Below are 23564 nucleotides of genomic sequence, written 5' to 3' on the forward strand. Positions count from 1 at the left end.
TGCTAAAGCTTCTTACTACCATTCCAAAATGGTGACCCAAGGAAACTGTTCTGCACATTTTCCTCAATCCTCAACCCCCCCCCCTCCTCCCTGTTCGCAGATGGCTTTGTCACCGACTTTGAAAAAAAGGTTGATGACATTAGCAGCTCCTTCACTGAACCTCTCGCCAACACTGCTACCACTCCTTCCACTCCTCCCAAACCCACTACGCTACTCTCGGTCTCCGGTTTATCAGCTCCCCCCCCCCCTCTCCCCTGATGATATACTAAAACTTGTCACATCCAAGCAGGCAATCACCTGCCCTCTCGGTCCTATCCCCTCACCCTTTCTCCAATCCATTTCCAAAGACCTCCTTCCGTTCCGTACCACCATAATGAATTCCTCTCTATCCATAGGATCTGTCCCAGCTGAATTTAAGACAGCCAGAGTCAAGCCTCTTCTCAAGAAACCAACTCTGTCCTTCGTATCTAAAACCCTTGAATGTGGGTTCTAATCAACTGTCTCACTATTTCCTTCAAAACAACTTCCTTGACCCTCACCATTCCGGCATTAAGGCTGGGCACTCTGCTGAGACTGCTCTCCTTGCTGTCACGGAGGCCCTCCATTCTGGTCGAGCTTCCTCCCTCTCCACTGTTCTCATTTTTCTAGACTCCTCCTCCTCCACACCCTTCAATGGCAGCCCCTGCCCGATCACTCTGTTCTTCCACCTCAGCTGGCCGCCTGGCACCGCCGCCTCTACGAGGATGCAGCGGTCGCGCTGTTCAGTCACGGCTTTTCACTGTCTTGGTGCCCCAGTGGTGGAATGAGCTTCCACTGCTGTCAGGACTGTAGAGTCACTACTTATCTTCCACCGTAGACTGAATACCCATCTCTTCAGGCTACATCTTGACTGTCCCTCCAAAAGATCTCTTTACCCCCCACTACCCCTCTGTACAGTTCCTCTACTGTTGATAATAATAATAATAATAATAATATAATAATAATAATAAATTAATAAAGTAATCCTTCCTTCCTCTAACATAGTGATTTCCAATGGCACCTGGTCCTAGCATAGATTTTTTCTTATGATGGCTGATCTATAGATGATTCACTTACTTAGACAAATGTACTTGTTGCAAGTCACTTTGGATAAAGTACTTGTTGCAAGTCACTTTTGAAAAAAACCATTCACTTACACCCTTCGTTATGTCCAAAAACCTGATTTAACACCATCAGTTAAGACACACTGTATTCTATCCATTAAATAATTTTCAAACCATCTACAATGAAGCCTGATCCAGGCCAATGTCAGACAACCTCTGAATGCGTAGGTAATGGTCGACTGTATCGAATGCCTTGGAGAGATCTATAAATAAGGCAGCACAATGTTTTTTTCTGATCTAGGCACTTTAACACATCATCTAAGACAAGCGTTGCAGCTGAGATTGTGCTATGACAAGGTGTAAACCCAGATTGGTGCACATTTAGAATAGAATGCAAAGACAACAATGTTCTTAGCTGGGAGTTGACCAGGGAATCTAATACTTTGGAAAGGCAAGGTAGCTTTGGATTTTGGGCGGTAGTTACCTAGGTCGGAGGGGTCACCACATGTATGGAGAGGGAGCACATGAGCTGCCTTCCAAACCTTGGGGATAGTATCTGAGATAACAGTCAGATTCAAAGTATGTGTCAATGACTCGGCAATCAGGGGGGCCGAAAGCTGCAATAGGCCTGGATTAAGCAGATCAGCCCCAATGGATTTTTTTACATCAATTTTAAGCAGGACATTTTTCATTAGATTATTACATGATGACAAATAATACTGTTTTGATGCAGTTATTTGCTTTTGTGACATGTATTCTAAGTTTTGAGAGTTGTCGTTGTTGAAAATAAATGTGTTAACTATTTAGGGGAACATATGAACTGTTGAATACTGTTTCAAAATGTGTGCTCAAGCAGTAGGGGAAAAACTGTAAATCTTAATACTGTACATGTGAATTGTTTATGAAATATATTATCAAAATTATAATAATTATAATAACCTAATTTAAATGTCTCTTACAACAGCAGTCATAGCCAAAAGGTTTTTATTTCTGCACCGACACCGCAAAATATATAGTTCATAGTGCTTCAGCCGATTATGGGTGTTTAATAATAATAATATCCATTGTAGGCCTATGAAGAATACCAAATTTGAAATGACATCTAATATACATCTATGAGTCTATTGAAATAGATTATAACTTCATTAATATGTCTGTTATGTCCAACAGGACATTAATATGCAGTCATAGCCAACAGGTTTTCATTTCTGCTCTCAGAAAGAAAATAAAGAAAATGTTTGTTATATGAACTCTATATCATTTCATAGTGATTATGGAGTTTATTTCATACTGCACAGGTGCCTCCCTTCATCTCTCAGAGCTGAGGATCGTTCTGCTGGGCTACAGAGCAGCATGGAAGACTTCAGCAGGAAACACCATCCTGGGCAGAGAAGAGTTTGACCTGGGGAGAACCACTGCTCAGTGTGTGAAGAGACAGGGAGAAGTAGCAGGGAGGCAGGTCACTGTGGTTGACACTCCAGGCTGGTGTCCTGTAGAGAAGACTCCTAAGCTGGTTAAACAGGAGATTGTGCGCAGTGTGTCTCTGTGTCCCCCAGGACCTCACACTCTCCTCTTGGTCATAGATCTGAGTGTTTCATTCACTGAGGAAGACAGAAGATCAGTTGAGGAACACCTGGAGCTTCTCAGTGAGGGAGTCTGGAGTCATACTATAGTGCTGTTCACCTTTGGTGACAAGCTGGGAGACACAACCATTGAGCAGCACATTGAGAGTGAAGGGAAGGCCCTCCAGTGGCTTGTTGAGAAATGTGGGAACAGGTATCATGTCCTCAACAATAAGAACTGGGGTGATGGCACTCAGGTCACAGAGCTGCTGGAGAAGATAGAGGAGATGGTGGCAGGAAACAGAGGCCATTATAAGATAAAGAGAGAGATACTAGAGAAGATAGAAGAGAGGGCAGAGGAAGAGAAAAGGAGGGCAGAGGAAGAGAGAAGGAGGGCAGAGGAAGAGAGAAGGAGGGCAGAGGAAGAGAGAAGGAAACAGAGACTGGTACAAGAACAGAAAGAGACCCTCAGATCATTAATGGGTGAGTTTATTTTAGACTCTGCTTCAGGTCTTGGGGTTATTCAACTTTTGACGTGTGATATAAACCAGCTACAATGGTACTAGTCAGAATACAGCATGGTTTATTTAATGTTATTGTGTTCATTACACTGGATAAAACATGTTTTTTGTGAAATGTTAATAAAATATGAATAGATTAACTGGCTATTTGACCACGATGAATTCATGTGTATGGTCAGATTTACAATTTTGAATGTGAACACACACACACACACACACACACACATACACACATACACACACACACTTTTGTTGTATGCTGGGAATAAAATTAATTTCACTCTCTCTCTCTCTCTCTCTCTCTCTCTCTCTCTCTCTCTCTCTCTGCCAGGTGACTCCCTCCATCTCTCAGAGTTTAGGATTGTGTTGCTGGGGTGGAGAAGAGCAGGGAAGAGTCCATCTGGAAACACCATCCTGGGCAGAAAAGAGTTTGACCTGAGGTGTACTGATCATTGTGTGAAGAGACAGGGAGAAGTAGCAGGGAGGCAGGTCACTGTAGTCAACACTCCAGGCTGGTGGGCGAATGATCCTGTAAAGGCAACTCCTGAGATGGTTAAACAGGAGATTATGCGCAGTGTGTTTCTGTGTCCTCCAGGACCTCACACTCTCCTCCTAGTCATAGGGGGGAATCATTCATTCACTGAGGTACACAGAAGATCAGTAGAGGAACACGTGGAGCTTCTCAGTGAGGGAGTCTGGAGTCACACTACAGTGCTGTTCACAAATTGGGACTGTCTGGGAGACGCAACTATTGAGCAGCACATTGAGAGTGAAGGAAAGGCCCTTCAGTGGCTTGTTGAGAAATGTGGGAACAGATATCATGTCCTCAACAATAAGAACTGGGGTGATGGCACTCAGGTCACAGAGCTGCTGGAGAAGATAGAGGAGATGGTGGCAGGAAACAGAGGCCATTATAAGATAAAGAGAGAGATACTAGAGAAGATAGAAGAGAGGGCAGAGGAAGAGAAAAGGAGGGCAGAGGAAGAGAGAAGGAGGGCAGAGGAAGAGAGAAGGAGGGCAGAGGAAGAGAGAAGGAAACAGAGACTGGTACAAGAACAGAAAGAGACCCTCAGATCATTAATGGGTGAGTTTATTTTAGACTCTGCTTCAGGTCTTGGGGTTATTCAACTTTTGACGTGCGATATAAACCAGCTACAATGGTACTAGTCAGAATACAGCATGGTTTATTTAATGTTATTGTGTTCATTACACTGGATAAAACATGTTTTTTGTGAAATGTTAATAAAATATGAATAGATTAACTGGCTATTTGACCACGATGAATTCATGTGTATGGTCAGATATACAATTTTGAATGTGAACACACACACACACACACACACACATACACACATACACACACACACTTTTGTTGTATGCTGGGAATAAAATTAATTTCACTCTCTCTCTCTCTCTCTCTCTCTCTCTCTCTCTCTCTCTCTCTCTCTCTGCCAGGTGACTCCCTCCATCTCTCAGAGTTTAGGATTGTGTTGCTGGGGTGGAGAAGAGCAGGGAAGAGTCCATCTGGAAACACCATCCTGGGCAGAAAAGAGTTTGACCTGAGGTGTACTGATCATTGTGTGAAGAGACAGGGAGAAGTAGCAGGGAGGCAGGTCACTGTAGTCAACACTCCAGGCTGGTGGGCGAATGATCCTGTAAAGGCAACTCCTGAGATGGTTAAACAGGAGATTGTGCGCAGTGTGTTTCTGTGTCCTCCAGGACCTCACACTCTCCTCCTAGTCATAGGGGGGAATCATTCATTCACTGAGGAACACAGAAGATCAGTAGAGGAACACATGGAGCTTCTCAGTGAGGGAGTCTGGAGACACACTACAGTGCTGTTCACAAATGGGGACTATCTGGGAGGCACAACTATTGAGCAGCACATTGAGAGTGAAGGAAAGGCCCTTCAGTGGCTTGTTGAGAAATGTGGGAACAGATATCATGTTCTCAACAATAACGACAGGGGTGATGGCACTCAGGTCACAGAGCTGCTGAAGAAGATAGAGATGGTGGCAGGAAACAGAGGAGGCCATTTTGAGATCAAAAGAGAGATAATAGAGAAGAAAGAAGTATGGAAAAGACTGAAAGAAGAGAGAGCAAAAAAGAGGGAGATGAAGGTGATCAAACAGAGAGAGATCCGCAGATCATTCATAGGTGAGATAATAATTACTCAAGATTGAAGTGTTAACTGTTATGAAGGAAAAGTTTATATCAGATCACTGTCATAGTCATTTCAGAACCCAGAATCGGTGTAGCTCCATCAGAGCTGCACGCAATGCCTTTGCTGTTATGCCCTGCCATTTGTTTACAACCCGATTTGCATGAAATTGCGCAATATGAAAGCATAGGAGTTAGCTGAGGATGTTTTCGATGACACCATTTTTCAGGTGAGCAATGTGCATTCAAATTCAGATTGCTTTATGGTTCGCCATAAAACTCTCTATTTATGGAGAGTCTGACTTTGTGAGACTACTATCATGGGTTAGTGAATGGATGATCGATAAGCCAATGGGACAGAAACTCTAGCACAAACTCACAGCCAAGGGTGTGCAAAGCAGCAAAGCAGTCCCAAGCAGTGAGCACAATTTCCCAAAATAACCATAATAATTCTAAAAGACTAATCCAATGGGGGTTTTGAATACTGCAGCTGGCAATTGCAATGGCGTGCAATACATTGTCATTCTGTTTACTTAAACTCTGTTTGAATAATCACTGAGTTCTTAAAGACATTGTTACAGACAAGGTACAATAAAAATCATGTCATGAGTTGACAGGCATTTTTTGTGTTCTTTTGTATATGGAAAATGGGGCCCAATTAAATCTCTAAGCAAGATGGAGCCACTAACTGTGCATGTGCTGTGTAGGTCATGCTACATGAAATTAAACCTTTTAATTGATGGGATAAGGTTTGGATTTTCTCTGTCTCCCTTGCCAGACTCTAACCTTACCATGGTGGATGGAGATTTGCATTTTCTCAATAGTATTCTCCAAACAGCATAAGAATAGAATAACTGAAATTATACATTTGACCATTTAAATACCCTTCAGTGTTCAATGAAGAGCCACCACCCTCCCCTATACTCATTCCCTAGATACTCATTATACTGTGTTTTTTCTCTCCCTCTCTGCCAGATGACTCCCTCCATCTCTCAGAGCTGAGGATTGTGCTGCTGGGGTACAGAGCAGCAGGGAAGAGTTCAGCAGGAAACACCATCCTGGGCAGAGAGGAGTTTGACCTGAGGAGAACTACTGTTCAGTGTGTGAAAAGACAGGGAGAAGTAGCAGGGAGGCAGGTCACTGTGGTCGACACTCCAGGCTGGTCGGCAAATCTCCCTGTAGAAAACACTCCTGAGCTGGTTAAACAGGAGATTGTGCGCAGTGTGTCTATGTGTCCTCCAGGACCTCACACTCTCCTCCTGGTCATACGAGGGGATGTTTCATTCAATGAGGAAGAGGCAAATGCTGCAGAGCAACACATGGAGCTTCTCAGTGAGGGAGTCTGGAGTCACACAACAGTGCTGTTCACCTTTGGGGACCGTCTGGGAGGCAAAACCATTGAGCAACACATTGAGAAAGAAGGGAAGGCCCTCCAGTGGCTTGTTGAGAAATGTGGGAACAGGTATCATGTCTTCAAAAAGGAGACCATGGGTGATGGCGCTCAGGTCACAGAACTGCTGGAGAAGATAGAGGAGATGGTGGCAGTAAACAGTGGAGATGTGTTTTATCCTGAAGAGGAAAGGGGAGTTTATAGGGGCAAAGACCTTTCTGTTCCTGTTCCTGTTCCTGTTCCTGTTCCTGTTCCTGTTACTTTTCCAAGCAGTGAGTATGCTAGAAGGTCAATAGAAATGTATACTAAGAACTGATTAGCTTCATTTGTAGCCTCATAGGAGCCACTGAAGCTGCTAACATGAATCACAACACTAGTTTGTGTGTGTGTGTGTGTGTGTGTGTGTGTGTGTGTGTGTGTGTGTGTGTGTGTGTGTGTGTGTGTGTGTGTGTGTGTGTGTGTGTGCACCCAGGGGCCAAGAGGAGAGGCATAACAGTGGAGTTGAGAAAAAGGTTTAGGCCTATTCAATAGCCAGCTAATCGTGGCTATTCTTACCATGAGATCACTCAGTAGGCTCGAATTTACATGGCAGTTATAATAATAATAATAATAACATGTCTTTGAATCAATGAATACAAACTCACAGCCTATTGCATTCGTCAACACAAGGAAGCAACCAAATAGACCCGTTAGTCCTCCCTATATTATAACACTGTTTCTTAACACCATCTGATTGGTTGACAGCCGTGGTATATTAATGGTATACCCACGACCAGAGTGTGATTTGTGAAGAAATGCCTCTTTACGATAACATTTTCAATTATCACTACACTATTGACAATAATAATCACCCTTTCCCTTTCCTATCTAAGCGGGCAATTCAACAAGATTTACTTCCCTTTCATGGAAATAAAAACACATGTTAACATTATAAACATTATGATGTTTCTCATTTTATTTCAGCCGCAGATGCATCAGAGACACTGTCACTAACATTTTGTTTTGAGGACTTCTGCATTTTGTTTCTAGGACTGTTGCTAACTACTGAAGATGTAATTGTTGTTGTTGTTGTACAGTGGGTGGAGGCAGCAGACCAGAGACAGGGTATGACTCTGGATCAGAGGCTGAGTCACAGCTGAGGCCTGAGAGTAAGATGACAGTTCATCTCTGAGAGCCAGGGACTTGCTATGGTCACTGTTGACTCAAGCACACACACACACACACACACACACACACACACACACACACACACACACATATATACTGCAGCAATGTGATGCTGAATCTCTATCATACAAACTGCAGTTTTTCAGATGAATAGGAAGACAGATATTTAGATTTTGAGCTCAATTGTAGTCTGCTTGTTTTACTCTTATAAGATTTAGATCTGTCTCGGTATAATTCTCATAACCATTTAACTGAGAAGATGTTGATTGGGTATAATATCTCCTTACAAATAACATTTGAGGAAAATAGCGTCATAACTTCATTTGAAATTAGATTTGCATAATTCATCAAGAAAATAAATATCATGTCTGTTCAATAGGTTTGACTATAATATGCAGTTGGGTATTCTAGAAAGTGGGATTAATGAGCAAGTGAGCTAACTTTAGTCAGGTCTCCAATCAACTCAAACAAAAAAGCCGGATTGGAAACTATGGTAACAAGTTCTTCAGAGCTATCCTGCTCTTTCGCAAGCTAAATTCACACGCTCTAAACCAATCAAATCAGATTCAGTTTTAGCATTCACCAACTCCTGTTACCTGGTGTAGCCAACTGACTTCTTAACCATTTTGACATTGTCATGCCTGCCCCGGGGGCCTGGCCTCAACTGGCCACCTCCCCAGGTGTGAAGTGTAAGATGTGATAATGTGTCTAACCTGTGCTCTATATCCATCTAGCCTAGCTATTCCTAACACTACACACAATTGTGCTTAGTAGTCAAATATTACATTTGAATGTGTTAAACATATGGCCTGACCTCACAAACAGCCTCTGAGCATCACTCTGCGTTGGGATCAAAGAGTTCTACAATGACATCCAGCTTGGATTGGAGAGGGTAGGCATGACCCCCCCCCCCCACACACACACACACACATATATTCAACAATAATCACTATTGACTAAGAACATGTCACACACACACACACACACACACACACACACACACACACACACACACACAAGGTTTGAAACTCTCCCCAATTACATCAGCCCATGTTTGAGCCTTCTGCTCTCAACGCTACAGTACGTTGTTGTATCTGTCACTGTCAACTTGTATTTCTCTCATGAAAATAGATTATATTATAATACAGTATTTCCATCTGACTGCCCATTTAACCCCCGTTCTCTAGACAGAACACTCTGCCTCAGACCAGCACTGCTGCACACAGCTCTACAGCTACACCAGAGGAACATGTGAGTAGAGCAGCTGATCATGGTACCATAGAGTTTCAGATCAGTGTGAACAATGAGTAGATCACTACGTAGGTGGTTCACGTTTACACATGATACACACAAATCTAATTCAGAGATGAGTCTGTGTCCTGTACCCACACCTTCTGATATGATCCAAAACATACAGGCATCAATTTATTGCATCATCTCAGATGGTGCCTGTCTCTCCCATTCTTTTGGGATTGAGGCGTATCTGGAGCTACATAACATATGCGTGGGACCTCGGCTCATATCCACATTAGTTTGAGTTGAGGCCTGAAAGCATCTGACAAGCCTTGTAACCTTAGGACTGCTGATTTTTATTTTGTGCTTCATTCTGCACTCTAGACCACAACTATGGCGACACCTGATATTTCCACTGAATGTATGGAAACTTTATACAGGTGACTATTTATGGCTGCTAACATTAATTGTTTTCTTTTATACGGTTGTTCACCTTGTTGTTACCATTGTAAGTATGATTGTTGTCCTGTGGCCCCCAGGCTCCAGTGCTCCCATGCAGGTCTGTTCCAGTGCCGTTTGACAGGTCTGGTGTTTCTGATGGAGGGGGAGGGGGAGGTGCTGTATAGAACTGTCCAATGGGACGAGCGTCTCCTGTACTCTACAGGCCGGTCTCCTGCAGGACCCCTGTTCAGCATCGACTGCCCTCAGGGGTCTGTCCGTCAACTACACCTCCCACACTGTGAGATTCGCTCTGGTAAGTTACACATCCACATGCCATTCCTAAGCGGAGCTGTGTGTGACCTCACTACACATCAACATACCATTCCCATGGAGTCATTTCTCTCATTTTATTTCAAGTTAAGCTGCATTCGCACTGAGCCTTTTTTGATAGTGCTTGCTAATACTGTAGAGTAGACTATAGGCCTACACACTTCATCAGTACTTGTTAGTAACTAGAATATTCTTGCTGCATTGGTGGAGATTTGTATTCCTCACCTTATACAGTGTTAGTGACATGTTGCTGTTTTGCAGGAGATGGTCCTGGGACCCTGTCTGTGGCCCATGTTATTGGTGACAGTGTGGAGGTTTTGCCACCACTGCGGGTGACTGACACGCACGTTGTGGTGAACATCACAGACCTCTCTTTATGGGGCCTTATAAGATGGTTAATACCCTTCCTCACCATCAGGGGGCAGGTGCTGCCGTTCCTCCGATCACTGGGCCCCCAGCTGTCAGTTCTGAACCTGATTGTACTGCCGTTCAATGTACCACTCAGTGAGGTCCATCAGTACTTAAGGTCAATGGAGGAGCAACAGGCAGGGAGCACTTACCTAGAGGTCAATTCTGACTGCACTCTGGCTCGAGGGGAAACGTACAGTCTCTGCTGTGATCTGAAGGAGAGACCTAAGATACAACCAGAGGTATTTGTAGTTTTTGTCAGATGATGTCGCAAATGATGATGATGTCTCGTCGTGCCGATAAACATCCCCATCATTATTATTTGCATATTGTCATTGCTCGATTACCTGAAGGATTTTTCTGCATCCAACCATGCATGTATCTTTGGTCAAATAAGATACAAAACAGTGTAGCAGTGTGTGCCCAAAAACCACAGCTCCAAGGCTAAGTCGCCATCCATGACAGTGTTCTTAAAAGGTCTTATCTGTAATTTCTGGGTACATGCTGCAAACGTGTTTGATTTTATGACAAACTGGGCATATTTGGCTAAAGATACATGCATGGTTGACACAGGACAAACCAAAGGATTAAGGGAGCTCAAATGCACTTTGTAGATTTATCAGTTTCTTTGATTTGGTGCAGAATCAACAAACTATTCACTATGTTTCAGCGTGTAAAGGTGTACTGGGGCTACGGGCCAAACTACCACCCCACCTTCCAGGTGTTCCTGAAAGCGGGCACAGAGAGTGTGGAGCTGAGGCTTTTGGAAGGAGGGGTAGATGGAAACAAGGTGTGGGGAGGGTTCATCCCACTAGTAACAGGTAAACCCTTACAGTTAGTTTGTAAACCAGAGGCTTCCAGGTCTGCAGCACTGCTGGTTTCCTTCTCCCCCTGGTAGTTACTTGATTGATGAATGTCATTCGTCCAGAGAGTCACTCACCTGGTGTCCCAGGTCTGAACCAGTCCCTGATGAAAACCAGCTGTGCTGTGGACCTGGATTTGAGACTGAGAGCCTATATCCAAACACCATTCCCACTATGGGCTCCTCTGTGATGTGGCCTAGCTGGTGTGAATGTTGAAGGGGTCAGCTGCAGCTCCCTCACCAACACTGGTTTGGTTCAGCCAACACAACTCTGCTGTACATAGCTGACTGTGTTTGTCTTGGTTTCCCCTGACTACCAGGTGCTGCGCTGGTGAGTGAGCCGCAGGCTGAGCGCCGTCAGAGTGGTTCTGCAAAGGAGCAACTGGACTCTGTCCGTGCAGAGTTTGTGAAACGAGTGTCAGGACCAGTTCTAGACTATCTACTGGATGGACTTCTGCAACAGAGAGTCATCACTAAACTTGAGGAGGAGTCGGTGAAGGAGAGCCCTGGGAGGGCAGAGAGAGCACGTGTCACTATTGACATGGTTCTCAGGAAAGGAGCTTGTTCTTGTTCCATCATGAAAACACTTCTACTTGACCTGGACCCCTGCTTTTGCACAACACTTGGACTCCACTAACACAGTGTTAGAATGAGGCTTTGCTGGGTTTGGCCTAGGACCAATAATGACATGGGTATGTTTGATCCTAGAGTATGGCCTGTGACTGTAAGCCTCTTATCTAAAATACTGCCCCATGTCTCAGCCATGAATGATAGAATAACGGTACTGTATATGAAGCTGTCCTCCGAGGAGGGAGTTGGTGGTGTGTTAAAGGTGGAAGTTAGTGATATGGAGAGTAGCTTCCTATTCAGCACAAGACAGAGCACTGTTTCTCAACATTGTTTTTAGTTTCTGTCACTTCTTTATCTGCCCTTGTGTATTTTTCCGCTTGTGCAATTGTCTACCCCGCCTTGATTGAGTTCACCTGTTCCTCATCATCATTCCCTGTGTATATAGTCTGTGTTTCCCCTGTCTCGTTGCCAGTTGCTCTTTGTACCTTGAATCAAGCATTCCAGCAATATTTTCTAGTGTTTTATATTCCTGTTATTTTTTTATTTTTTTTATTATTCCGACTTTGCCTTTTGCCTGCCCCTTTTTGGATTATCTGCCTGTATTTTTTAAACTGCTAACCTGTGTACCGAACCCCACTTTGCCTACTCCCTTTCTGGATTATCTGTCTCCCCACCATTGTCTACCTGTGTATCGAACTCTTTTCTGAAATAAAAGGATTACTCTTTTGTATTAAAATGTATTGTTTTATTGTTCTATTTTGTGAATTTGTTATTGCTATTTTGTTAATATTTTGCTATTTTGTACATTTTGTCATTATTTGCTATTGTTTTTTATAAATAAAAATAAATAAAATAAAAGAATTCTGATTCTGATTATGGGGTGGGGCAAGGGATGCTCACTCATGTTTTTCGTCCGTCCCAGCACCAATGTCTCCTCGATCGGCTTCTGTACCTCCAGCTACTCCTGGATTTCATGTCTCCTCACATTCTCAGATTTCATTGGATTCTGATTTGCCGGACCTCTCTAGTGTTCCCCCGTTACCTCAACCTCAAAGAGGTATCCAACAAGACCATGCTACCTCTCTGCCTCCTCACCGGTCCTACGACTGCGCCATTGACCTGCTCCCAGGATCGTCTCCTCCCAGAGAGTGTCTCTATTCATTATCGGCCCTGGAGAGAGAGGCTATGAAAGAATATAATGACTCTTCCCTAGCTGCTGGTATTATTCACCCTTCATCTTATCCTGCTGGGGTTATTTGTGGACAAGAAGGACAAGACGCTTCGTCCCTGCATTGACTATCGAGGCCTTAATGAAATTACCATTAACAATAGGTACCCTCTTCCCCCTTATTTCATCTGCTTTTGAATTATTACAAGGGGCTAAGATATTCACTAAGCTGGATCTCCATAATGCATATGATTTGGTTTGGATATGGGAGGGGGATGAATGGAAGACAAGCAGTCAATACTCCTAGTGGTCACTGAGTACCTGGTCATGCTGTTTGGACTCTCTAATGCCCCTGCTGTTTTTCAGGCTCTTGTTAATGATGTTCTCCGAGATATGTGGAATCAGTTTGTTTTTGTATACCTGGATAATATCCTGATCTTCTCCCCCAACGAGGAGACCCATGTTCAACACGTATGCAAAGTTCTTCAGCGTCTCCAAGACAACCGGCTTTTTGTAAAAGCTGAAAAGTGTGACTTCCATGCCTCCGTTGTTCCTTTCCTGGGTTTTATTATCTCTAAGGACAACATCCAGATGGATCCTGCCAAGGTTAGTGCGGTTGCTGAGTGGCCCCTGCCTACGAGTCGCAAGCTGGTACAGGAATTTCTAGGGTTTGCTAATTTCTACAGGCGATTTATCAGGAATTTTAGTAAGATTGCCGCACCTTTGCATGCTCTCACCTCCTCGTCTGTTAGATTTCAGTGGTCTCCCCAGGTGGACCAGGCATTCCGGAGGTTAAGGGAAAGCTTCACTATGGCACCCATTCTCACTCTCCCGGATCTCCGGCGGCAGTTCGCCGTTGCAGTGGATGCATCGGACGTGGGCATCGGGGCTGTCCTCTCCCAGCGGTCTTCGGAAGACAACAAACTCCATCCCTGTGCCTGCTGAGAGGAATTATGACATGGGGAACAGGGAGCTGTTGGCCGTAAAGGCAGCGTTGGAGGAGTGGCGCCACTGGCTGGCTGGAGGGAGCGGAGCGGGAAAGCGAAATAATTAACACGTGTCAATTTAATTACAGTGGTATCTAGTTTGACGGCCAAATATCTGCATATTGGACGGCCAAATATCTGCAAATATCTGCGGCTGTCACCCTACTGAACTCGAACACTGCACCGACCTGACAACCTACTACCCCTGCAACCCCCCCCCCCCCGGACAATTGCACTATTGCACTATTACTCCCCTCCCCTCCCCTGCTCTTACTCATACCACTGCTCTTCTGTACATACCTGTCCATACTGTTCATACTGCACATAATGCACATATCCTTATATTTTCTTTAATACTACTGCACATACTGTACATACCTGTTTATACTGTTTATACGGCATTCCATATTCATATTTATATTTATTCTGCTATCTACCTCATGCTACTGTTAATACATATATACTGCTAGACTGCATTACCCATACAGCTCATATGCTGCTACACTGTTCATACTGTAACTATTTATTCTGCTATAATGCTACTGTACTCATATACTGCTATACTGCACTGCTATATTATACTGCACTACTACTGATCATATATTGCACTACCTGTAAATACTGTTCATTGCACTTTCTGCTATTTTGCACTTCTGGTTAGACGCTAACTGCATTTCGTTGTCTCTGTACTTGTACTCTGCACAATGACAATAAAGTTGAATCTAATCTTGTCATGTCAGTGTTACACCGGTGCGCGCTTGTTTGGATGTCTTCAGTGACGTTCCACTTTGCAAGCGTTTAGTCAGATTCGTAAATGGTCTAAGCTAAATGGGATCATTGGAACGTCCCTACCCTAAACCCTATCGCCTAACCGTAATGCTTTTTTGTAATGGTTAACTTATTGAAATTTGCATTAATGAGGGTTAGTGTTAGGGTTAGGGCTGGGGTTAGGGTTGATGCAACTGAAAACAGAAAATATATAAAAACTATGTTCCTGGACTCTACATGCCTTGACTATGTCTACAGTATAGAAAATACATTAAAAAAAAATAAAGCACTTTGAGACAATTTATTTTGTAAAAAGTGCAAACACATTTGGAAATTGTATTTAGGTAACAAGGAACTCCTTATTCCACTTATGTAATAGCAAATATAACACTTGTATAATGTAATTTCCACATTGCTACTTCAAACAAAGTGTGTAAACTTAAACATCAAAAAATGCTTGTTCCCTACAGCTGAGATCTATCTTACTGTGTGATCACTGAAGGCCTCATGACATCATATCACCACCTTCAAAAGGTGACAACTTCTGGTGATTTCAGTTGACCAGCAAGTGGGGTCCTCCCCTCTATGGTGATGGAGGATGGAGGTCTGGTCCTGCCAGTCATGAAGATGTTCATTCTGCCAGCAGATGGTGACATTTGGACTGCACTGTGCATGGGGGGCTACACTGTGAGATGGTGTCAACAATGGCAAAGTTTATAAAGACTACAAATCGTAGCAGGTTGATAATGTTAGATGAGAAAGTCTGAATAAAGTGTTCACATACCTTTCTTATTTTGTTTGTTGATGTGTTCAACTTCACTGTACTTCCCCTCTTCATGTCCTCCTCTTGACTTTATGATCTCATGATGCCTTCTTTCACAGTAGACTAGATTGCACTCGATTATACTATGCAATACATAGACAATCCATACAATTCATTTTTTTTTTAATACAATTATCCACAAACAAGCAGAAGGTCCAACAACAATAATAACAGCAGTGACAACAATGGAAAAAAAAACTAATTCCTCTCCAATGGGCCCTCTCCTCTCCAATGGGCCCTCTCCTGGGTACTCTCCTCTCCAGAGAAGTGTCTGTATCAAGTGTCACTTGGGTCTTCCATTATGGAATGAATTAATGAAATACAGTGTGTCCCTATCACTAGTGACTGGTAGTCCGTGGCTTAGAGGTCTTTGTGGCTCAGAGGGTGGGAGATGGGTAGTAGATGGGAACCCCTGAGGAGTTGTGGGGATGACTGACAGTAGGCAGGGCTTTGTCTGATGATTACAATAGAATAGTCACAGGAAGAAGTGCCCTCTTTAAAGATGACGGTGGTTGCTTCTTTAGGAAGTCAGAGGGGGTCGTGGAGATGTTGGCGGTGGTGTAGATGGAGGTAATAGCAGTGCCTGAGTCGGGCAGTAGGGGGTGCTCCTTTATCTCCTAATATTCTCAGCCACCAAGACGACCCTGGAAAAGGTAGAGGGAGAGAGAGGAGATGATTGGAGGGGGCATAGATAATGCATGTTTATTTACACACACACACACACACACACACACACACACACACACACACACACACACACACACACACACACATCTTTCACAGTTTTCATAACAAAGAAACCTATTTTCAGATGCTGCTAGGCAGCAGAGGGCACCACAGCCCCTCTCTCCCTCTCTCTCAGTACTCAACTTCTCAGCCAGGGCCAAAGGATGATAGACGAGCATGTGTAAATGGAGGTTTCTTTGTCATGAAAACTCTGAAAGATAAACGAAAATGGGAAGTTTCTCTAACCCTAACCCTATCTGTGTGTGTGTGTGTGTGTGTGTGTGTGTGTGTGTGTGTGTGTGTGTGTGTGTGTGTGTGTGTGTGTGTGTGTGTGTGTGTAGGTGGTTGGGTGTAAATAAACATGCATTATCTATGCCCCCTCCAATCATCTCCTCTGTTGCCCTCCACCTGTGTGTATTTACCAACGTGGTTATTTCTCACCTTGTGCTTTGCTGCTTTTGCATTTGTAGAATATGAGCAGGGAGACTAATAACACCAACACAGCCAGACTCGATGATGACCACAGAGGTTCCGGGGGGCACAACGACACACAACGACACCACCAAAACACACACAATCAGCACTCACAGTACTCATACAAAACACATCAATACACTAAGTGGAGAATAGTATTCTTCAAGTTGGTAAGTCTGTTGGAAATCTGCCACCTCTGGCCACCAAGGCGAAATTCAGTCATCGTCCCTCGCCTTCTGCATATGTGCATGATTTGTAGAGGCAGCCACCAGAGACATGTAGAGACATACCAGTCTACTCCCCTAAAACACCACTGGCCAATTGTATACAAACATGTGTCATACCACGACACTCGATTTTAGAAGGCGCTTTTCGGGACCAAAACAGTGTCCGTCAGTGTTCTTTCAAGGGATCTTATTCCCTAATCACTACCGATTAAACACAGTAATTTAGAACACTTAAAAAACCATTAGAAATGCTTAAATGTTACACCTTGGACCTATGGGTGGAAGAGTATATTTACCATGGTATGTTGATGAAGGGATGGTTGATGTTGATGGTGAGATGGATGATATTGTTGATATAGACATTGAAAACAGTGTTGCAATGGCTTTGCAGTAATTCCATGTAATGGAGATATAACTCAGCTTTGCACACAAACCCACAGACAAATATAAAGATACGGTGGTTTCTGCTTTTCCTGTTGATGTGTTCTAGTTATACTCACCACATAGCCTCACACACTCTCTCCCTCTCTTTTTTTACTTGCTTTATATAGTTAACTTTCTCAGAATAATACAAATAATAATAATACATTTGTTTTGAATGGTGTCTTTGAAACGAAAAGCACTATTTACTTTTTAGGTTTCACTGCCTTAACACCTGCATATTTTGCACATGTGCATATTGTGGCGCCCGGCCCGTGCCTAAGCCCATGCGCGAGTGTGGGACGGTGGTAAATGGAGTATATATCTCGCCTCGCTTTGTCTCTGCTGTTTCTGCTGTCCCTCTCTTGCCCCGTGTTGTCTTTGGCAGGACCATGTATGGAGTTCCTGCGCCCCAAGGGGCCACAGCTGCAACCCGTGGAGATAATCACCGTATGCCCATACATGGAGTTCCTGCCCATCAAGGCACAGGTGAAGGGCATCAGCAGGAGCAGCAGAGACGGTACAAAAGTAGCCCACGGAGCACCCAGTAGGGAGGAGTTGCTACGGCGAACCAAAGAGCAGTTGATGAGAGAGAGAATGAGCCAAGTCACCATTGTCCAGTGTATGACCCCTGACCATAGGAGAGCCCGCTACGTTGCCAACCTTCGCCTGTCTGACTACCCCGCTGCCGCCCCGACCTGGAACGTAAGAGGACCACCCACCGTGTACCGAACCCCCCTGCTATCTTCACGACACGACGCCTTCTCACCCCCACCCTCTCTCTATCATTTCCCTCTCCCCGCTAACCGAATAAATATCTTTGATTATAATTCTGGTGTGGACCTCTCTGCTTACACTGTGTTTGGGTCCGTGACGTGCCCGCACACCCCGGCCGCCGTCACAATATATTAAGCGCTGTATAGTATATCTACCCCTGAAGATATTGAAATTGTTTCAAATACTTTTTGAAACCAGGTCTGTTACTGTACATGTAAACTATTAGATGTACTACAACACTGAACTAACCCATAGTCACTATGCTGTACTGAACCAGAGTATTATACATCTAGTGGTTTTCACAGTCGTACTGACACCAGCATATACAACCTCCTCTCTCCTTGTCTGCTTACAACCACTGAACAACTCCAACTGCTCTGTAGTTATATTAGATGTTAAATATAACTTAAAAGATGTGTTTTTATCTATGATTTGATCTGTTACTTGAAGATCTATTACTTTTCCTTAGCATAGATTTCTTTCTCAGTACAGATATTAGCCCCTTTAACCTCCCATCTTTGAGTAATTCCTCACAGCTAAGAGTAATTCAAGGGAACACTGGCTGGTATCCAGTCAGGTAATTGGTCTAAGGCTTAAAGTCAATTTCTTCTTTTGAAAACCATTGATTAACAGCTAATCTTTCATTTACCAGCTTGGTTGACAGCAGGGGTCTGGTTCTGGGTTGGTGTTGGAGAGCGCTTCGTTCCCTTCTTTGATTTCTGTATGACAAATCAGAACTACTTTAGATTGAATAACAATCAATGTAAAACAAAGCAAACAAAACATATACAGTACTTAAAATGACTGGGACAATATAGTTTATCTTATTATACCAGAATAAATACTCTATAAGAGAGTTAGTAATGTACATACCTTTCCAAGCCCACAAAGAAACCAGGAACTCTTCTTCCTGCTGGTCTTCACATCAGCCTGTGGGAGGGGAGAGTGTCCCCCGACCTCACCCCTGAGCTCAGTGGCTGAGGAGGACTCCACCACCGTAGCTGAAGGTCTGATCTCACCAAAATTACCTATCAGCTCTTTCGACAATTCTCTGACCAGAACTCTGTCAACATTGGGGCTCTGAGAGGTCAGAGCAGCCTGCAGCATATCCGCAGAGCCAAACTCCCGTAGAAGCCCCCTGTAGACCCGTGTGTATATTCTCTTTATGATTATATTCTCAGGGTAAGTGAGGTTGTGGAGGCCTGAGGAACCATACAACTCCAGCAGGATCCTTTTTGCCAGACCTCTGGCCATGTTGCCAATGTCAGACTCCATCAGCTGGGAGGCGCTGACATCAGACAGCAGCCTCACCAGCAACAAGGTGACTATGGAGGTGTAGTCTTCACTACTGGAGTCAAGAGACAGGTGAGGGAGGTAGGGTGTCTGGGCTGCAGGAGGGTGGGTGAGCCACAGGGCTGGCAGGCTGCTGCTCAGGGAGGGAGGGAGAGACTGATGACACATCTCTCTCATCTACTTTCTCCTCATCAAGAGTGGTTGGGGACTCAACCACAACGCCAATCTTAGTGGAGGAGTCACTGGTGTCAATAACAGAGCTCCTCATGATTGGGCAATAGTTCACCACTGGCCATTCTGAGGGGAAGGGGGTACATGGTAGGGCTCCTGGAGAAAAAGCCACATCGCTCTGGGAGCCTCTGGTTGACCTCACAGAGAGGGTGGCCCTAGAGGAGGATAGCCAGGGTGTACCTCGGCCTTCAGTCCTCTCAGCGTCCACCATGTCCATGTCACGAAGCATGGAGGCCACCACAAATTAAGTTAACCTTCCCTCCTCTGTGTCCCTAATCCTGGTGAGGCTGCTAACGCTGGCCTCATTGGCAGTCATCTGTATGGGGGTGGGCACTCTGCTGGACTCAAGTTTTGCTTCCTGGCCAGAGGTCACCTGGGGGATCATCTCCACAGGGGAGGAGGGGCCTGTGTGGAAAGTATCAAGTGCTTTTGTTTACCAATAGTGAGCACTTTTTGTTGTTACTGTAGTCAAATAGAAACACAAATGCACACTCCTCGAATTACTCCACATTTAAATCACATAAATGCAAGAAACTGTTTTACAGGGTTGACTTGTGATACTTAGAATGAGTTGTAGAGTTAGTTTCTGACCAGGATCAAAAGCAAAGGAACACTTGGAAGAATGATATCATCATCATCATCATCATGCATTTACAGTGATTCAGTTGTAGTATGGTTTGTGGAGTGAGAAGGTCTCTGACCTGCATCAGTATCAGTGGCGTGCTGCTCCACTGGCGTACTCCTGGAACTGCTCCTCTTGGTCTGAAACACATGACAGTTAATGAATGAATGAATTAGTAAATTAATGAGGACAAAAACACAATGAAGTCGAATGACTTGTTTCCATTGTGGTCATTTCTCATAGGAGAATTCTACAATTAGATCATCAACACAATGATGTGATATTATGAGATTAAACTGTTCTGTAAGGATAGACCCCACCTGAGAACATCATGTTGCATAGGAAGGTGAACAGTGTAGAGAGAACAGCCCAGATTTCCTCCATCTCTCACCTTATCTTTCCTCTTCTTGGTGGCCTGACTCTTCCTCTCCTCCATCAGAGGAGATGGGTCCTGCTTCACTTCCTCCTCATACTTGTTTACATTATCTTCATCTGCATTTTTTAGACTCTGAAAGGATCAGATTAGGACATAGTCTGAATTCTAATGTATTCTCTACTATGTAGTGTATTATTACTGTGTGAGCAGGCCTCTTGGATGATAGTCTCAGACAGAACAGAGATAGTGTTTATAACCCAATGCATCACCAGTTCAATTAATGCATTCCTTGGTATCTGACAACCATTCCTCCACTGGCAACATGCTAACTAAAGATTGTCCAGAATGAGCGTCAAAGTCATTCATATCGACCATAACAACTTTTAACAGGAGAGTTAGCATGTAAGCCGAGAGAATACATAAGGCTACTTCCTAATGATTCAGTCACACCTCAACTGCCAACATTGCTAAGTGTCTACAAAGTACTCAAAGTAAAGTCACCTGCTTTACAACTGGGCATAGCATGCAATTTGTAGAAGCAGAAACTGCACCATATCTCTGTAAAAGCAGCCTATTCACTGTTTGAATCCCGTACTATGCTGTACTAGTCAACACCTTGCGCATAACAGACAAGCCTTCTGCCCTCTGACAGGCTCCCCGCCACAACCCACATGGGTGGCTGCCAATAAACCTTGTGGGACACTCAAAGAATCTGTACAGCCTACGGTAACTATCACGGCTATGGTACGACCCATGGCCTTAAATTGTTCACATGCTACCCTGCCTTCATTAATCATAGATTGCATAGATGTCAGTGGGAAATGAGCTGCAGAGCCGTGTAGGTCAGACGTCTGGCACACTGTAGATGTCTGAACGAAACTGGAGGATGCCACCCTCAACTTAACTTTAGGCGGTTTCATCCTCTCCCATTAGTGAAAGCTAACTGGCATTACATTGAAAGACTTGACTTGACTACCTATACTCAACAACCGTCACTACAACTCTACTCTATACAGTAATCCATTGGATGCGAGCCTTGTCCATAGGCCTGTCACAATGGTTCCCAAATACTGCGTATCTCATATTAAGATGTGAAATAGGTCATTAATCGGAACCATACTAATGTGTAGTTTCTATTATATTGAGATAGATTTTCATAGAGAACAAGCGGGTGTGGAATCGGTGGATAGTTATCTGGAACAAGTGCAGAAACAGAACAGATTAAACTATTTCAAAACAACCATGATGTGGCGCCAGACCTCAATAAACAAGACTGGCATCTTCTGAATACAGTTCAAAGTTCATTGAAAATTTGCTAGGGAGTCAGCGAAAAGGAAGTGTATTAGCTACAGTTGTAACATGGTAGCAATTGCCTATGATAGCACTGGACAGTATTTTGAACAAAAGACGTGGATGAAAACTGTTCCAAATGGCCTGAATATTATATTATAATATCGTAATATAAGCATACAAAATGCCTCTTGGGCCTGGTACGCACTTATAACAGCTTATAAGAGCTTTATTACATTTGGAAACCAAGGAGAACATGCTAATATAACTAATATGTAGTCCAATTCATGTTGGCCTGTGGCTAGCCCTAATGTACTTCCATGTGGAAAGATATGTTTCAGGTGAAATTGTGACCATAAATTGCTCATGGATGATAGTGGACAATGCATACAGTACAATAACAAATAGGTTCCAATAGTCACTGACAGTATGCATATTGACATTATGTACATTTAAACAAACTCACAGACAATTTAAGATTGGCCGCTTTACTCGTATTCAAAGTATATTGTGCAGCCTTACATAGAACTTTGTAGAATACAGCAAATCTAAAAAAAAAATAAACGTTCTATCACAGCGAAGCCCAAACATCGATTCTGAGATATGCATGTTATGAGATTATATTGGGTAGCAGGATCCCTTTCCTTTTCTTAACTCCACATGTATGTCAGGGTACAGTACAATCCTCAGAATGTTGTCATGGCTCCATGACTGTGAAGCATCAGAGAATATGAATTTGTATCAAATACATTTGTATGACACACTTGTGGACTATGGTTTTTTAAATCAGTGGGTAGGGCCGCGTGTGACATTCCAAATATTAACACGTATTAAATACATTTGAATAGAATCAGTGGCTTGACATTCTAAACATTAGCACTTATCAAATACATCTGAATAGAGGGACGAATTACTGTTTCAAAGTATCACAATCCGTAAATGGCTTTATTCAGGCGGAGCAACTGATAATTGAATGTTAAAGATATGTTTACACAACAGCACACCAACACTAATGACATGGCATGGACTTTGTGCCGTGGACCAAATGTCCATCTGAGACACGCTAATCTTACTCTCAGAGGGACGGGAGGACAGAGTCTGTGGGCCCAACAGTGGTGGAAGACTCACCTCTCTGGAAAAGGCCTTTTACACCATCAACAATGGTGCCCAAAATATCCAATGCTGCAGAGTCTGTACTGGGAGTGGACGTGGTGGAGGAACCTTGTAAAAGGTCTAAATGGGAGTGACTGACCCCACTGATGAGGGACTTAGAGTCTAAGCACCTTGAGGACTTAATGAGGAACTTCCTCACAGCACAAGTTCCCCTCCTCTTAAAACTATCAGACGTCAGCTCTCTAATTACCTCATTTGGAGTGACATTCACTCCCTCCAATGACGTTGACTCGGAGGAAGAAATGTCCTCTAGCCAGCCAATGATACCCTCAACAAACCGTGAGATCACCAGGGATTCATTTGACCATGTCATTGACACAGAGGAGGACCCCTCCTCCTTTGATACATGTGACCTAGCCAGCACCACAAGTCTGCGGACCACCTCTTTAGTCTGGGTGTCTAGGAACACCTGACCGAACTGGGAGGACCCTCTGAGAGACTCACTACGACCCCTACGGAGCACTGCTCCGGATGACCCCTGACT

General features: G+C 43.8%; 1 protein-coding gene across 1 annotated transcript; it reads left to right on the forward strand.

The window, feature by feature from the left end:
• Positions 1-2355: 2355 nt before the first annotated feature.
• LOC310815280 (uncharacterized protein) lies at positions 2356-13839 on the forward strand (the record flags this gene model as incomplete). The annotated part of the gene is made up of 11 exons (XM_083685015.1): positions 2356-2956; positions 3497-4078; positions 4621-5237; positions 6324-6869; positions 9070-9133; positions 9675-9869; positions 10148-10536; positions 10965-11115; positions 11477-11649; positions 13261-13500; positions 13666-13839. 11 exons carry the CDS (start codon positions 2356-2358, stop codon positions 13837-13839), a joined length of 3732 nt encoding a protein of 1243 aa, XP_083541141.1.
• Between the last annotated feature and the right edge of the window lie 9725 nt (positions 13840-23564).

This window comes from Argentina silus (assembly GCF_951799395.1).
Source record: "Argentina silus genome assembly, chromosome: 14".
NCBI classification, from domain to species: domain Eukaryota; kingdom Metazoa; phylum Chordata; class Actinopteri; order Argentiniformes; family Argentinidae; genus Argentina; species Argentina silus.